Consider the following 17097-nt stretch of genomic DNA (forward strand, 5'->3'; position numbering starts at 1 on the left):
TCTGACAACAAAGACAAAATTTATTGTGATAGTGACGTTTCGGGACCAGACCTGTCCCTTCTTCTGACAGTCAAACACTGCAAAACTCAAACTTAAATAGACCATACAGACCCTCCCCTATATTGCTACCAATCACAGGTAAGCGTGTGCAAAAGTAAAGACCACACCAACAATAAGGTGTGGACAAGTGATAGTGTATCATGTGTAATTATGAAAGTGTATACCATAGAAACAACTAAAAGATCATTATAAGTATAATCCTCGTGTATCCTCATAACCATTGATCATAATAATTGAATTATAAAATCAAATTAGTACAAATTAAGTGCAAATTTGCATACTACATATTAAAGATTCACCCCTTCAAAGTGCTCAAAATGGATTCAACCACTATTCAGTGGAACCACCCCTCTTCATTGATAGGTGAAAATCTACAATCACCATTCAACTATATACTACGTTTATATGTATCATCAAAACAAAAGACCAAGCTATTGTTTTGCTGTACCTTCACAGCACCTAAATGTGAGGAGTCACTAAACACCAAACACAAAAAGGAGGCTCGTTGGATTCATGAATTGGGAACATTGGTGCCCAGAGGCCTCAATATACAATCTGGTTGGCAAGCATTCTTGGGCTAATGGATCCAATCACCAAATGAGAGTCCTGATCCATTGTATATATGTTGAGGAGTGAAAATAATGTCCTAGTCATTTGTTGCCTCTTATTTAATTATATTTAGCTTCATCCATTTAGTCTATTAACAGCAATTGGGGCCATGTATGCATGGTTTATCCCATTGTTTAGGCAGTTTACAGTAGACAACTGTGCTTTCATTTTAATTCTTAATTTTAATTTTGTATGTGTAATATTTGTTTTTCCTATCTTTCATTTCACTATGTAACACTGAATATTTTCACTACACCACTTTTGTTCACACTTTTATATTGTGCAGAGCCTGATCAGTTGATATATTAGATTCACTCTCTTTAAGTGCTCAATTGTGTTTACTTATGTATTGGTCTACTTATGTATTGATGGCTTGATCCTTCACATTAATGGCTTCTCTTAGGCTTGATGATCACATATGTTTTTTAGTCGTCTCTTGGCCTGGAACATCCATTTGATAATGGATTTCCATGTGCTATATAGTGGCTTGCCTGTGGTCTCATATTCCGCTTAATTGCTAGGTGCGGGTAATTTTTAGGTAATTTTTAGGTGCTTATATCTCTTACTTTATATATAATTTTTGGTGGCGCTTTAATATCTGTTTGATATTACTTATCACTGTTTTAATGATGAGATTCTTTTTAGACTATAAAGGTTTGGGTATTTTAGAATATACATACACAAGTGTGTGTGTTTGGTTGTAGTTAATAAGGAAATTATGTCACTTTGTACTTCAGATCTCTGTAGTTGTAGCTAATATGTAAAATATGGGTTGGTGATGACAGCTCATATTATGATTACATATATGTTATACAAGCACTTAATGTGTGGTTTTGAGTAATAACCTAGGGATTTGATCTGTTGAGGGTTTGTTTGTTTTGGTTTGACGACAGTGAGGCTTGCGATGATGGCTATTGACCTATGAGAACGTGAGGGGTGTGGCCGCAATTGTCAGGATGACAGTTGCCTTTGGCTGCGATCTGACCGTACGGCCTGTATTGTAATGAATATTCTATGGGATATGCGCTACTAGAGTGCACTTGATCTCTAGCTCAGATGATAACATTTGACCTATGCGATCTGGAGGGATGTGCTCGTGGACGACTGACCCGAGTTGCGATCAGATTACACAGGGCACACTTGTATTATGTGGGAAAGAGGTGACTTGTAATCGGTGCGCTCCTTGTGTTCTGGCTATTTGAACAAATAAGGAACTATCAGCTTTAGTCTGTTTGTCTATTTTCCATCATGTAATGAGGTAGAGAGGGGTGTGTATTCCTGACCTATAAGAGTAGGAGGTGTGTCTAGTAGTGTTATGACAGCAGCATTTGGTTACCATATGATCGCAAGCAGGTATAAAGTGCTTTTATAGAAATCGTCTTGTGTTTTCTGTTTAGTGATACCTCACATTTAGGTGCTGTTAAGGTACAGCAAAAAAATAGCTTGGCTTTTTGTTTTGATGATCCAAATAAACGTAGTATACAGGTGAATGGTGGTTGTAGATTTACACCTATGAGAGGAGGAGGTGTGTCAAGGAGTGTTATGACAGCAGCATTGGATTACGATGTGATCGTAAGCAGGTATAAAGTGCTTTTATAGAAATCGTTTTGTGTTTGGTGTTTAGTGACTCCTCACATTTAGGTGCTGTGAAGGTACAGCAAAACAATAGCTTGGTCTTTTGTTTTGATGATACATATAAACGTAGTATATAGTTGAATGGTGATTGTAGATTTTCACCTATCAATGAAGAGGGGTGGTTCCACTGAATAGTGGTTGAATCCATTTTGAGCACTTTGAAGGGGTGAATCTTTAATATGTAGTATGCAAATTTGCACTTAATTTGTACTAATTTGATTTTATAATTCAATTATTATGATCAATGGTTATGAGGATACACAAGGATTATACTTATAATGATCTTTTAGTTGTTTCTATGGTATACACTTTCATAATTACACATGATACACTATCACTTGTCCACACCTTATTGTTGGTGTGGTCTTTACTTTTGCACACGCTTACCTGTGATTGGTAGCAATATAGGGGAGGGTCTGTATGGTCTATTTAAGTTTGAGTTTTGCAGTGTTTGACTGTCAGAAGAAGGGACAGGTCTGGTCCCGAAACGTCACTATCACAATAAATTTTGTCTTTGTTGTCAGAAGTCCAGAGAGTGCTTTGAATCATTTATCTACTACATACTCCTGAGAGCACCCTGGCAGTTGTGGAGATTTGGTGAGAGTGCAGATACTGAATTTTGCTATATATATATATATATATATAAAATCATTTTCTGATTCAGTTATTTGAAGGTTTCATTTAGTATATAACATATTTCAATATATAAAGCAAATTAAAACGAGGTATCTTTAGTACTGACATTAAATTAAAAGATTTTTTTTCACTTTGTAGAAATCTTTGATCCAGGTTGTTTGAAACATTATATACCCTTGTGGAATATTTATATACTGCAGTTGCAACATTAATAGATATGTAATAAACTCCTATATGTCAGACGTAATTTCACACTTCGACCACAAATAATACGATAGGTTAAAAAAATACCAAGTTTATAGGATTGAAACTTGTTCAATGAAAGTTTATATTTACAGTTTTATACAAAAGAAAAGCCTTTACATAGAAGCTTTTAAAACAATCATTCAATAAATAACAAGCTATTAAATAGCGATTGGCAGAAAAATGTCTAATATATAAAACACTGTGGATGTGGGGCACATATGCCAATCTCCTGCTCTTCAAGTCTTTTTTGAGGAAGTTTATATAAAACAATTGGATGGATTTGAAACTTTCATACCATGTGACTTTGCGCTATCCATCTCAAACATAACAAAGCAAGTCATGCAAGCTCCAATGTCTTTCTTCAGCTAGTGCACTCCTGCACCACCATTTCCTTTAAGGTAAACATAGTGATTTCTAAACCTCTCCTCATCATGTTTTCCCCTTTAGAAAGCTGTTTCTGCAGCGACACAAAGTCCTTCTCAAGTTTATAAGCCAGTGAAATCATTGTATCCAGCAATGGGACATAATATTTGTGTCCGGGATGTTTTTCTATAAGAGGAACAACTTTAGTTCCTACTTCATAAGCTTTTTCAATCTCATCCAAGTCTTTATAACATACAAGCAAGGCACAGAGGGATGGAATCATTACAGTAGGAAAATGGCTGGCTATCTTTTCTTGGAGATATACAATGTTTTGGAAGATCTCCAGGGCTTTATCATACTGTCCTCCACGCAGACAACTATAACCTTCCTCAAGTTCAGGATTGATGAAAAAGTCCATAAATTTCTTGGACTTTCTGATGTATTTTATAGCATACAACTCTCTGAGGTAGTCGTTTAGCATCAGTATCCTCTTATTTATTATTTCTGGAATCATGTTGCCCATCAACACCTTTTTGGGAAACATAATATCTTCCATTTCCTCTTTAAAGTCTTTCAGCAAGTTCTTGTGAAGCTTCTCAAAGTCAGAGTATCTGCGTTCGATAAAAACTTTGCTTCCATCGTAACTTCCTGTTTTGATAATGACAATTTTGTATAACTGAAAAAGAAAATGAAATGTTTACCAAGTTAGAATAGAAATACCTACTCTATGTTCTTTATTAAAGGGACAGTCAAGTCCAAAAAAACTTTCATGATTCAATTAGGGCATGTAATTTTAAACAACTTTCCAATTTACTTTTATCGACAATTTTGCTTTGTTCTCTTGGAATTCTCAGTTGAAAACTAAACCTAGGATTTTCATATGCTAATTTCTAAGCCCTTGAAGGCAGTCTCTAATCTAAATGCATTTTTACAGTTTTTCACCACTAGAGGGCGTTAGTTCATGTTTTTCATATAGATAACATTGAGCATTACATACATATATACACATATAACCACATAAATATATATGTATACTTAATATATATATATATATATATATATATATATATATATATATATATACGTTAATTGGAGTAGCCGTGTTAGTCCAGAGATTTAGATATCAAAATAACAAGAGTATTGCATTGAGCAATGATACTTTTTTATTGGACTAACCATACATTTATAAGTTGACAAGCTTTCGAAAGAGTTCCTTCCTTTATCAAGTCTGAAGCAATAATGACCAATTCAATGGAATTTACAATTCGGAACAGCCATGGGCACCAAAATGGCACCACAGTACGCAAACCTCTTCATGGCTGACTTAAAACAGAGATTCCTAGCCACTCATCCTCACAAACCCTTCAAATACTTTCGCTACATAGATGATATTTTCATCATATGGACAGAAGGAGAAAAAAACCTTGAACATTTTCATAAATCATTTAATCTATTTCATGCATCAATCAAGCTTAAAATGAACTTTTCTAGAGACTGTCAGCTTCCTGGATACAACAATATCCATCACAAATGGCAAACTGCACTCATCTGTATATAGGAAACCAACAGATAGATGCAGCTACCTCCACAGTTCCAGCTCCCACCCCAATCACATTAAAAAATCCATAATCTACAGTCAGGCTACAAGATACCACAGAATTTGCTCAGATACCAAGGGCCGTGACAAACACCTCATCACACTGTCCCAATCATTCAGAGAAAAAGGTTACAAAACAAGGATTATAAATAAAAAAATTAACTCTGCCCTCAATACTCCACGTGAACACTTACTACAATACAGGGAGAAGAAAAACATATCACGTATCCCACTAGTAGTCAAATACAACCCTACTGTGGAAGGGATACAAAAAATCATAAAAGACTTACAGCCACTACTCCTAGAGGATCCCACACTCAAAAAAATCTTTCCAAAACCCCCAATCCTGGCATACAGACAACCACCTAACCTTAAACAGAAACTGGTACATAGGAAGCTACCCCTGGAGAAAAAGAACACTCAGAATGGAACCAAGTGCTGCTATAAAGCTCTCTGCAAACTGTGTCAACACGTTTGTGAAAGCAGCACAGCAAATCACAATAATAAATCCTATAACATTAAAGGGGCATACTCATGTATATCTGCAAATGTGGTATACCAGATACATTGCACTGCATGTGAAGTGGCATGCTATATTGGAGAAACAAGCCAAAAACTGCACCTTCAGATGAACTTACACAGACACTCAATCAAAAACCACTGTGAAACAAAATACTGCACACCTGTTGGTCACCATTTCATCCAACCTGACCACTCCATCCAAAACCTCAAAATCAAAATTCTCAGAGGCAACTTCAAAAACACCATGGAAAGAAAACCCTTTGAAATGAAAATGATAATGCACTTCAACTTGTTTAATTCTGGACTAAATGTGGACTCTGGATTCTTAACACATTATCAAAAAATTTTGTAATGTACTTTCATTTAGTCAATTACATTGTATATTCCACATTCTTTATACATAGGTACACAGGTAAGCCTATGTCCACACATTTGTCTTTTTTTAACTTTTGTATTCCCCCTGTATATACAATTTCACATCTTTATAGATATTGATTCAATGTTGATATATAACTTTATGTCAGTATATACTCTATGTATAGCTATATATTTCCCCGTCTGTTCTCCTACACTGGACACTGTCTGCCTGTTACCTAAGCCCCCCTCATGATTTTTACGACACCTCCTCCTTTCCCTGCACTTTCTGTCTTCTTAGCCAGTGTTTTTCAACCAGTGTGTCGTGGCACACTAGTGTGCCGTGAGAGATCCTCAGGTGTGCCACGGCAGACTGACAACAGTGTGACATATTTTTTAAACTTTGCTTGTTTTTTACTCCCAGTGCAGGGGTAGTTTGTAGGAGGCATGGCATAACAGCACAATACATACAGTATGTGTGTGTTTGTGTGTATGTGTATATATATATATATGCTGTATTAGGCTACAATGTGTGATTTTTTTTTAATTTTTGGATGGTGGTGTGCCACGGGATTCTTTAATGAAAAAAAGTGTGCCAAGGCAAAAAAAAGGTTAAAAATCACTGTTCTTAGCTATTCTGTGTTTTAAGATATAATCTGTAAATTCCATTGAATTGGTCAGTATTGATTCAGACTTGATAAAGGAAGGAACTCTTCTGAAAGCTTGTCAACTTATAAATGTATAGTTAGTCCAATAAAAAAGTATCATTGCTCAACGCAATACTCTTGTTATTTTGATATATACTATATATATATATATATATATTTATATATATATATATGTATGTATGTGTGTGTGTGTGTGTGTGTGTGTGTGTGTGTGTGTGTGTGTGTGCGCGCGCGCACGCATTGGAGCCCTTTGTAGTCAAGTAGCTGAAAACATTAAAAATCATATTATTTTATTATTATTATACTTTATTTATGAAGCACCAACATATTCTGCAGCGCTGTTCATAGATACAATTCATCTAAATAAAACAATATAAGGCTTGTAAGAGACAGGACAAATTTTACAAACACAAACAGGAGGAATTGAGGGCCCTATTCCCGTGGGAACTTACAATCTAGAAGGGTAGGAGGTTGAGAAACAGAAGGTGAGGACTGCAAGATTGAGAAAGATGTTAATGCAGAGTTAGATGAGGGAAATGTGAGGTAAGTGAAATTTATTTATTATTGAGTTGGGTGGTAGGCTTCCCTGAACAAGTCTTCAGGGAGCATTTAAAGGAAGAAAGATTAGGGCAAAGCCTGACAGCGCGAGGGAGAGTGTTCCAGAGGGTAGGTGCTGCAAGACAGAAGTCCTGCAGTCTAGCATGAGAGGAGGTGATAGTCGCGGATGCAAGAAGCAGGTCATTGTTGGATCTTAGTGGGTGGGCTGGAGTATACTTGTTTATTAGAGAGGATAGGTAGAGGGGAGCGGCGTTGGTGAGAGCTTTGTATGTAAGAAGGGTGAGAATTTTGAATTTAATTCTGCTGTAAATGGGGAGCCGATGAAGGGACTCACAGAGAGGTGTAGCAGATACACAGCGACGGGAAAGGTGGATCAGCCTGGCAGAGGCATTTAGAATGTATTGAAGGGGAGGAGAGGCGGGAAAGAGGAAGGCCAGCGAGTAGGTTATTGCAGTAGTCAAGTCGGGAAATAACAAGGGAGTGGATTATTTGCTTTGTGGTGTTAGCGTGTTTAGAAAAGGGCGAATCTTGGAAATATTGCGTAGATGGTTGTAGCAGGATGTAGAAAGTGATTGGATATGGGGGACGAAGGATAGATTTGTGTCAAGTGTAACTTCGATGCAGCGGACTTGGGGCGATGGGGAAATGGTGATGCCGTCAACAGGGATAAAGAAGTCAGAAGTCGGTGTAGAGCTTGAGGGAAGGATAAGAAGGAGCTCAGTCTTGGACATGTTAATCGTTAGGTGTTGAGAGGCCATCCGGGAAGAAATACCAGATAAGCAGTCGCTGACATGAGAAAGGACAGAGGGTGAGAGAGCAGGGGTGGAGATGTAGATCTGGGTGTCATCAGCATAGAGGTGATATTTGAAGCCTTAATTGGTGATAAGTTTACCCAGCGAAGAAGTATAGATGGAGAAGAGTAGAGGACCCAGAACAGATCCTTGAGGTACTCCAACAGACAGAGGCATAGGAGAGGAGGAGTCGCCGGCAAATGACACAGAAAAAGACCTGTGAGAAAGGAGTGAATCTAGGAGCAGCCTCACAGAAGCCAAAGGGTCTGTAGGAGGAGGGGGTGGTCAACTGTGTCGAAGGCAGCTGAGAGGTCAAGTAAGATGAGTATAGAGTAGTGGCCAATATTTTTAGCAGAGAGAAGATCGTTAGTAACCTTGGTAAGGGCAGTTTCAGTTGAGTATTTGGGGCGGAATCCAGATTGTAGTGGGTCAAGCAAAGAGTTGGTGTACAGGAAGTGGGTTAGGCGATTGTAAACTAGTTTCTCAAGGAGTTTTGATGTTAGTGGAAGCAGTGATATGGGATGGTAGCTTTCAGGAGAATTAGGGTAGAGGGAGGGTTTTTTGAGTATAGTAGTGACTTTTGCGTGTTTGAAAGAAGATGGGAATGAGCTGGTAGAGAGAGATAGGTTAAAGATGTGGGTAAGAGCAGGAGTGAGGGTGGAAGACAGGGAGGGTATTAGATGGGAAGGGATAGGGTCGAGCGGGCAGGTAGGGTAGTGAGGTGTGAGGAAGATAGTAAGGAAGAAACTTCATTCTCAGTGGCTGGATAGAAGATGCAGAGGGTGGCAGAGGGAGTAACTGTGTCTGTTGTTGGAATATTGCAGGTTGGTGTTGGGATGTTGCTTCGGATAGTACGTGTTTTGTTTAAAAAGTAGTCTACCAGGTCTTGAGCACTAAAGACAGATGGGGGGATGGAGCATGTGGGTAGAGGAGAGAGTTAAAAGTGGAGAAGAGTCGTTTAGGGTTTGAGGAAATAGTAGATATGAGAGAAGAGAAGTAGGTTTGCTTGGCTAAGTGAAGGGCAGAAGTGTATGAACAAAGAATAAACTTATAGTATATGAAATCAGGTTCAGAGTGAGTTTTCCTCCAGACACGCTCTGCAGTACAGGATCATTTTTGCAAATAGCGTGTTTGCTGAGCATGCCAGGGCTGTAACTGACGACATGATGTTTTGCGCAGTTGGGGGAGGGGCAAGTGTGTCTAATGCAGAGGAAAGCGTTTTGCTATAGTGGGCTGTAGCGAGATCAGGGCAGGTTATAATGGAAGTGTGAGGGAGGAGATTTTGAATGATTTTTGAAAATTGGAGCGGATCACCAGCATGTGTATTTCTACAGGTGTGGGGCAGGATGGAGAAGTGGTTTTAGCTGTTGTATTAATATTATAGGTGACCAGGTGATGGTCTGAAATGGGAAAAAGGCGACAGGTGGTGTCAGATATAGAGTAGAGGTAGGAAAATACCAAGTCAATGGAGTGTCCATCATGGTGAGTAGGGAATAGGGTGGATTGTGAGAGACCGAAGAAGGATGCGAGTGAAAGAAGTTTAGAGGCAGCAGGGGCAGATGGGTTGTCAATGGGAATGTTGAAGTCCCCAAGAATTAGCGTTGATATATTCGTAGAGAGAAAGTGAGAAAGCCAGGTGGCAAAGTTGTCAAGGAAATGGGAGGTCGGTCCAGGAGGGCGATATATGACTGCCACTTTGAGGGAGAGGGGGGAGAACAGGCTAATACAGTGGACTTCAAAGGAGGAGAAGGACAGAGATGGGATTGGAGGTAGGTACTGATAAGTGCAGGAGATGGAGAGCAGGATCCCAACACTGCCGCCATGTTTCTCACCTGGCCTAGGGGTATGGCTAAAGTGAAGACCACCATGTGTGAGAGCAGCAATGGAAATGGTGTCAGAAGGAGATAGCCAGGTTTCGGTAATTGCTAAAAGGGTGAAAGCATTTGATATAAACAGGTCATGAATGGTTGTAAGTTTGTTGCAGAAAGTGCGCAGGTGAAAGGAGTGTGTGCATATGGGATGCATTGGATGGAAATAAGGTTATGTGTGTTGCTTTTATTAAAGTTTCTATCAGGAGTGTGTGATTGGGTAATGGTGGGAATGAGGGTGGGCCCAGGATTTGGAGAGATGTCGCCTGATGCTAATAGCAGCAAGATGGAAAGTAAGAGTAGGTGAGAATGAGATTTATAGCAGTGGGGTTATTTTTGTGAGGTAGTGCAGTTTATTGATATGGATTTTAAAATAGAAAGTAGTTCATGAGAGCTAAGGTATGGAGAAGAAAGAGGGGCCAATATAAACTACATGTGGAGAAGGGTAAGGTATGAGCATGTGAGCCTGCTTGTGGAATAGACATGAGACTGTTAAAAGGAAAAGCATTCCTGAAAACATAACAGAATGTTAAGTGCAAAAGATTGTTTTTGAAATGAAAATATTTAGCTTGCCTCAAATCTTCTTCAAATCTTGTTCAATTCTTGTCTAATTCTTAGAGCTGCCACTTAAAGATGGTCACTTAGAGAGATGGGAGCTTAGAGAGATGGAATACTCTACAAACGATCAGACCCCAGCAAACGCAATCCCCTAGCTGGTCTTAAATTTATAAGGCTTTTACAGACAGCTGAGTTTAATTGATTGGAGACAGGGAGATAAGTTACACCCAGGTGAGAAGACTAAGAATTCATGCAATATTCATATTTAATCAAGTGTTTAACTGTGTATGTACATTAAATATTTCACATATGTTCTTTACATAGGGGAATACTGTATATCCTAAGTATTTTTAAATAGATATTCCTATATATCTGTAATGTATATATCTATACCTATATATAATCATATACTATATATATAGGTATAGATATATATTTTACCTAATAAATATATATATATATATATATATATATATATAAATATTTATTTAACAATAAATAGAACATGTTCTGCTATGTGAAGAACATTGGAATGAGAAATAAAAAAATTTTGAGGGACTTCGAAATACTGGTGATAATTCTTAAATAATCTCGCAAGGTTCCTCAAAGAATTTTAGAAAGGCAAATGATAGATTGAGAGCTATTTACCTAGCTATACGGGTTCTGGATTGGATAAAATGCTTAAGAGTTTACATATTTCACCATAAATACTTACCACAAATTTTGACAGGAAATCCTCAGCAATGCGAGTGGACTGAATATCAAAAACAAGCCTAACTGGTTTTCTTTTGGATTTCTCTGCTTTCCAGTACAGCTGAAGCTCCCTTGTTGTCATGAGGTAGTGAGGACATGGAGAAGAAATGGTATCTAGAAAACACAAACAGCTCATTTAGTCATTTCATAATTCAAGTATGTTTCTTATTTTTATTACTTTGCTTTATGGCACATACAAGTAAATATATATGTAACGTATATATGTTTTAGAGCATTTTTTAAATCTTGTTTAAGGAATAATATTAAATTTTAAATATTTTGGTAATGAAATTAAAGGGACTTAAACTTACTAAAAGAAAATGCATTTTATTATTGCACTGTTGGTTGCATATAACTATGGCCGCGATCACAATCAATCGGCAGTGTTTTTTTCAGCTCTTTTTTGACGCTACTTTTCAATTTGGCAAGAAAACGCTACTTTTCAATTTGGCAAGAAAACGCTACTTTTCAATTTGGCAAGATCACAATAGGATGTTTCCCGCACTCACAAATGGGTTTTTGGTTCCTCAATAAAAGCCCTATTTTTCCAATATGGACAAAATGTTCTCAGCAATCACAATGCATTTTTGAGTCAATTTTCAACAGCTTTTCAAATTCAATACCTATAGGAACTTTACATCTTTAACACTATTTCACAGCTACTTGTAAACTCTCTGAAATGGCCACAGAATATATTCTAATGTATGTTCTACTAACATACATTATATCAATTCATTAAAGCTCAATTTATCCCTATTAGATATGTATAGGTGCATATAAATATGTATACGTGTGACTACGTGATATCCTGAATGGCTAAGGGGATCTGTAGGAAAAGTCACTTCAGGACCCCATCATCTACATATGGCATGTTTTTATATTTCATTTTTAATGTTTGATTGTAAGTTACACTCACACTGTTATGATTGTCACTAACAGTACTGGTGTCTTTTAAATCATTTTTTTTTCAGAAGAATGTATAATTCTGCCTCCATACAAATGAAGTGATAATACAGTGATGAGAATGCACTTCAAACTGCCTGCATCTACATTACTGAACCTGTAAACTGGAACAAGCATTCATGTCTGTGGGTTCAGTAATGTAGGTTAAAGCACGAAGGCGCAATCTCATTTAAGTGTCTCTTAAGAAGATTGTTGCTTTCACGCTCTGAAGAGCAGGTTGTGGGTTAAGAAGAATATGCAAGGAGGTGGCAGACATAGGACTGTCTTGAAAACTGAAAGGGGCCAGTGGTGTGTACTTCATTGTGGAATTACCCCTAGGCATGGTTTAGAAACAGACAAGCAAGCAAGTTTATTGTACTGGAACTGGAGAATGGAAACAAGATGGATAGCAGGCATGCCCACACCAGAACTGGCATCTGAGGTAATGCCCACGATAAGGCCAGGAACATAAGTGCCAACTGTAAGGCCAATTACAAAGTGCCAACCTAGGCTGAAGACAGTAATGCCCACTGGAGGCCAAGACAGGAATGCCCACTGGAGGCCAAGACAGGAATGGCCACTGGAGGTTTAGAGAGGAATTGCCCACTCTAAGGCTGAGACTGGAGTGCCCACTTGAGGGTCAATGACAAGAGTGCCCACTCTAAGGCTGAGAAGTTGCCCACTTGAGGCAGAGACAGGAATGCCCACTGGAAACTGAGAAAGGAATTGCCCACTTGAGGCCAAGACAGAAATGCCCACTAGAGGCTGAGACAGGAGCAGGTCACAGATGCTTGAAAAATAAACTGGCACATGACTGGCAGAGGAAGGCACAAGTGCTGGATACTGGCATATGGCAGACACCCTCTGTGGAACTTAGATGCAGAAGTGGGTAACTGGTACTTGACAGATACTCTCTGCAGTGCTTGGGTACATGTGCTGGATACAGGAACTTGGCAAGCGCCCTCTTCAGGGCTAGTTACTGAAACAGGATGCAAGCACTTGACAGGCACCCTCTGCAGGAATAGGATACAGGAATAGGATTCCAGAGAAGCAGAATGATGCCACAGGAAAGACTAGAAGCAGAGACAGGCTGGTACTGAGTGAATAGCCAGGAGACAAGCCGAGGGTCAGATACCTAAAAGCAGTCAGAAAAGTCACCAAATCCAGGGAGAATCCAATAGAATAGTCAGGGTACAAGGCCAAGTTCAGTAAACAGAAAAGCAGTCCAGTCTTACAACAAATCCAAAAGGGTAGTAAGATTCAGGAACCAAACAGGAAAGTCAGGCAAGGTCAAAGGCACTGACAACAGGAACAAGATGAACCACAATGTCAGGGTAGGGAGTGGTCCATGAAGCAGCCTTTTATAAGAGAGCCGATTGCAGAATTACCTGCAGCTGCCAAGCAGGTGGAGCCAGAGAGCAATCCACTGCAGGTAACAGGTCTCCAAAAACTTCCACAAAATACAAGAGAAACAGGCTGCAAACTAGGAGTCCCAGGTTCAAATCCTGGGCATGGCCATGACAGTTGCATGGCAGCGGGGTCACAATGTACAGTTTAATACAAAATGCAATCCAGTAAAAAAATATATTATAAGTCCTTCATATAGACACTCATAGTTGCAATTTTGTTTAAAATGACATGCTGTATCTGAATCATGAAGATTTAATTTGACCTGAGTGTCCCTTTAGGCAAAGCATTTGACAATGTCCCACACAACAAACTTATTTACAACATTTATTGCCTTGGAGTAGATGTTTAGATTGTTAAGTGGGTAGACTGCTGGCTTAAGGATAGAAGGCAATGGGTTTCAATTAATGGAGTACATTCAAATGAGGGGTCAGTTATTAGTGGTGTTCCCCAAGGGTCAGTTTGTGGGTCTGTTTTGTTCATAAGTCATGTTGGAAGTGAGCTTCAGTGGAATTTGCTTGTTTTCTGATGATATTAAAATTTGAAACAGTGTTGATGCTCCAGGAGGAGTTGATAAAATGAACAGTTATATTAAAATAATGGAGGACTGGGCAAATAAATGGGATCTGAAATGTATTATTACCAAGAGCAACATTATGCATATAGGATCCAAGTACCCAAAGGCCAATTATAGCCTCAATGGCACATTAATGACTGTAGCTAAAGAGTAACAGGACTTGGGAAATTTCTGATTATTTAAAATTTGGTACACAATGCTTGGTTGTAATGGGAGAGGTATAAGTAGCAGAAATAGCAAGGCTCTTATGTCACTTTAAAGATCATTAGTTAGGCCTCATCTGGAATACTGTGTACAGTTCTGAAGACCATATCTTCAGAAAGATATAAATAACCTAGAAACTGTCCAAAGGAGGGCTACTAAAATGATACACGGTCTAAGATTTAAAACATAAAAAGCAAGACTCTATGACCTAAATATGTATAGTTTATAGGCGAGAAGGAAAGAGGTGAAGGGACTTAATAAGGGACTTAATAAAGTGGAAGCTGAAAGCATTTTCCACAAAAAAATAAATGGCAAAACAAGGGGTCACAATCTTAAATTAAAGGGTAGCAGATTCAGGAGAAACACGAGGAAGCATTTTTTTACAGGAAGGGTGGTGGATTCATGGAAAAACTTCCAATTGAGGTGATAAACACAAAGGCCTAGATTTAGAGTTTGGCGTTAGCCGTGAAAACCAGCGTTAGAGGCTCCTAACGCTGGTTTTAGGCTACCGCCGGTATTTGGAGTCACTCAAAATAGGGTCTAACGCTCACTTTTCAGCCGCAACTTTTCCATACCGCAGATCCCCTTACGTCAATTGCGTATCCTATCTTTTCAATGGGATTTCTCTAACTCCGGTATTTAGAGTCGTTTCTGAAGTGAGCGTTAGACATCTAACGACAAAACTCCAGCCGCAGGAAAAAAGTCAGTAGTTAAGAGCTTTCTGGGCTAACGCCGGTTTATAAAGCTCTTAACTACTGTGCTCTAAAGTACACTAACACCCATAAACTACCTATGTACCCCTAAACCGAGGTCCCCCCACATCGCCGACACTCGAAAAAAATTTTTTAACCCCTAATCTGCCGACCGCCACCTACGTTATCCTTATGTACCCCTAATCTGCTGCCCCTAACACCGCCGACCCCTGTATTATATTTATTAACCCCTAATCTGCCCCCCTCAACGTCGCCTCCACCTGCCTACACTTATTAACCCCTAATCTGCCGACCGCAAAGCGCCGCCACCTACGTTATCCTTATGTACCCCTAATCTGCTGCCCCTAACACCGCCGACCCCTATATTATATTTATTAACCCCTAATCTGCCCCCCACAACGTCGCCTCCACCTGCCTACACTTATTAACCCCTAATCTGCCGACCGGACCTGAGCGCTACTATAATAAAGTTATTAACCCCTAATCCGCCTCACTAACCCTATCATAAATAGTATTAACCCCTAATCTGCCCTCCCTAACATCGCCGACACCTAACTTCAATTATTAACCCCTAATCTGCCGACCGAATCTCGCCACTATTCTAATAAATGTATTAACCCCTAAAGCTAAGTCTAACCCTAACACTAACACCCCCCTAAGTTAAATATAATTTAAATCTAATGAAATTAATTAACTCTTATTATATAAATTATTCCTATTTAAAGCTAAATACTTACCTGTAAAATAAATCCTAATATAGCTACAATATAAATTATAATTATATTAGAGCTATTTTAGGATTTATATTTATTTTACAGGTAACTTTGTATTTATTTTAACCAGGTACAATAGCTATTAAATAGTTAAGAACTATTTAATAGCTAAAATAGTTAAAATAATTACAAATTTACCTGTAAAAGAAATCCTAACCTAAGTTACAAATAAACCTAACACTAGACTATCAATAAATTAATTAAATAAACTACCTACAATTACCTACAATTAACCTAACACTACACTATCAATAAATTAATTAAATACAATTGCTACAAATAAATACAATTAAATAAACTAGCTAAAGTACAAAAAATAAAAAAGAACTAAGTTACAAAAAATAAAAAAATATTTAGAAAAAAATGAAAAATATTACAACAATTTTAAACTAATTACACCTACTCTAAGCCCCCTAATAAAATAACAAAGCCCCCCAAAATAAAAAAATGCCCTACCCTATTCTAAATTACTAAAGTTCAAAGCTCTTTTACCTTACCAGCCCTGAACAGGGCCCTTTGCGGGCCAGAAGAGGTCTTCCATCCGATTGAAGTCTTCATCCAAGCGGCATCCATCCGGAGCGAAGTGGCAGCATCCTGAAGACCTCCACCGCGGAACATCCATCCTGGCCGACGACTGAACGATGAATGACGGTTCCTTTAAATGACGTCATCCATGATGGCGTCCCTCGAATTCCGATTGGCTGATAGGATTCTATCAGCCAATCAGAATTAAGGTAGGAATATTCTGATTGGCTGATGGAATCAGCCAATCAGAATCAAGTTCAATCCGATTGGCTGATCCAATCAGCCAATCAGATTGAGCTCGCATTCTATTGGCTGATCGGAACAGCCAATAGAATGCGAGCTCAATCTGATTGGCTGATCGGATCAGCCAATCGGATTGAACTTGATTCTGATTGGCTGATTCCATCAGCCAATCAGAATATTCCTACCTTAATTCCGATTGGCTGATAGAATCCTATCAGCCAATCGGAATTCGAGGGACGCCAACGGCTAAGGGGATCTGTAGGAAAAGTCACTTCAGGACCCCATCATCTACATATGGCATGTTTTTATATTTCATTTTTAATGTTTGATTGTAAGTTACACTCACACTGTTATGATTGTCACTAACAGTACTGGTGTCTTTTAAATCATTTTTTTTTCAGAAGAATGTATAATTCTGCCTCCATACAAATGAAGTGATAATACAGTGATGAGAATGCACTTCAAACTGCCTGCATCTACATTACTGAACCTGTA

The 17097-nt window shown here is 38.5% G+C and overlaps 1 protein-coding gene across 2 annotated transcripts in view; it reads right to left on the minus strand.

The window, feature by feature from the left end:
* Positions 1 to 3219: 3219 nt before the first annotated feature.
* SNX20 (sorting nexin 20) overlaps positions 3220 to 17097 on the minus strand; it is a 108335-nt gene continuing 94457 nt past the window's right edge. For both annotated transcript variants that reach the window (XM_053699486.1, XM_053699487.1), the window contains 2 exons: positions 11181 to 11332; positions 3220 to 4225 (listed from right to left, as the gene is read on the minus strand). In XM_053699486.1, the coding sequence (XP_053555461.1) occupies positions 3548 to 4225; positions 11181 to 11332 (830 nt within the window). In that variant the 3' untranslated portion in view covers positions 3220 to 3547. The remainder of the gene's footprint in view (positions 4226 to 11180; positions 11333 to 17097) is intronic.

Source organism: Bombina bombina, chromosome 1, assembly GCF_027579735.1.
Source record: "Bombina bombina isolate aBomBom1 chromosome 1, aBomBom1.pri, whole genome shotgun sequence".
NCBI lineage: Eukaryota > Metazoa > Chordata > Amphibia > Anura > Bombinatoridae > Bombina > Bombina bombina.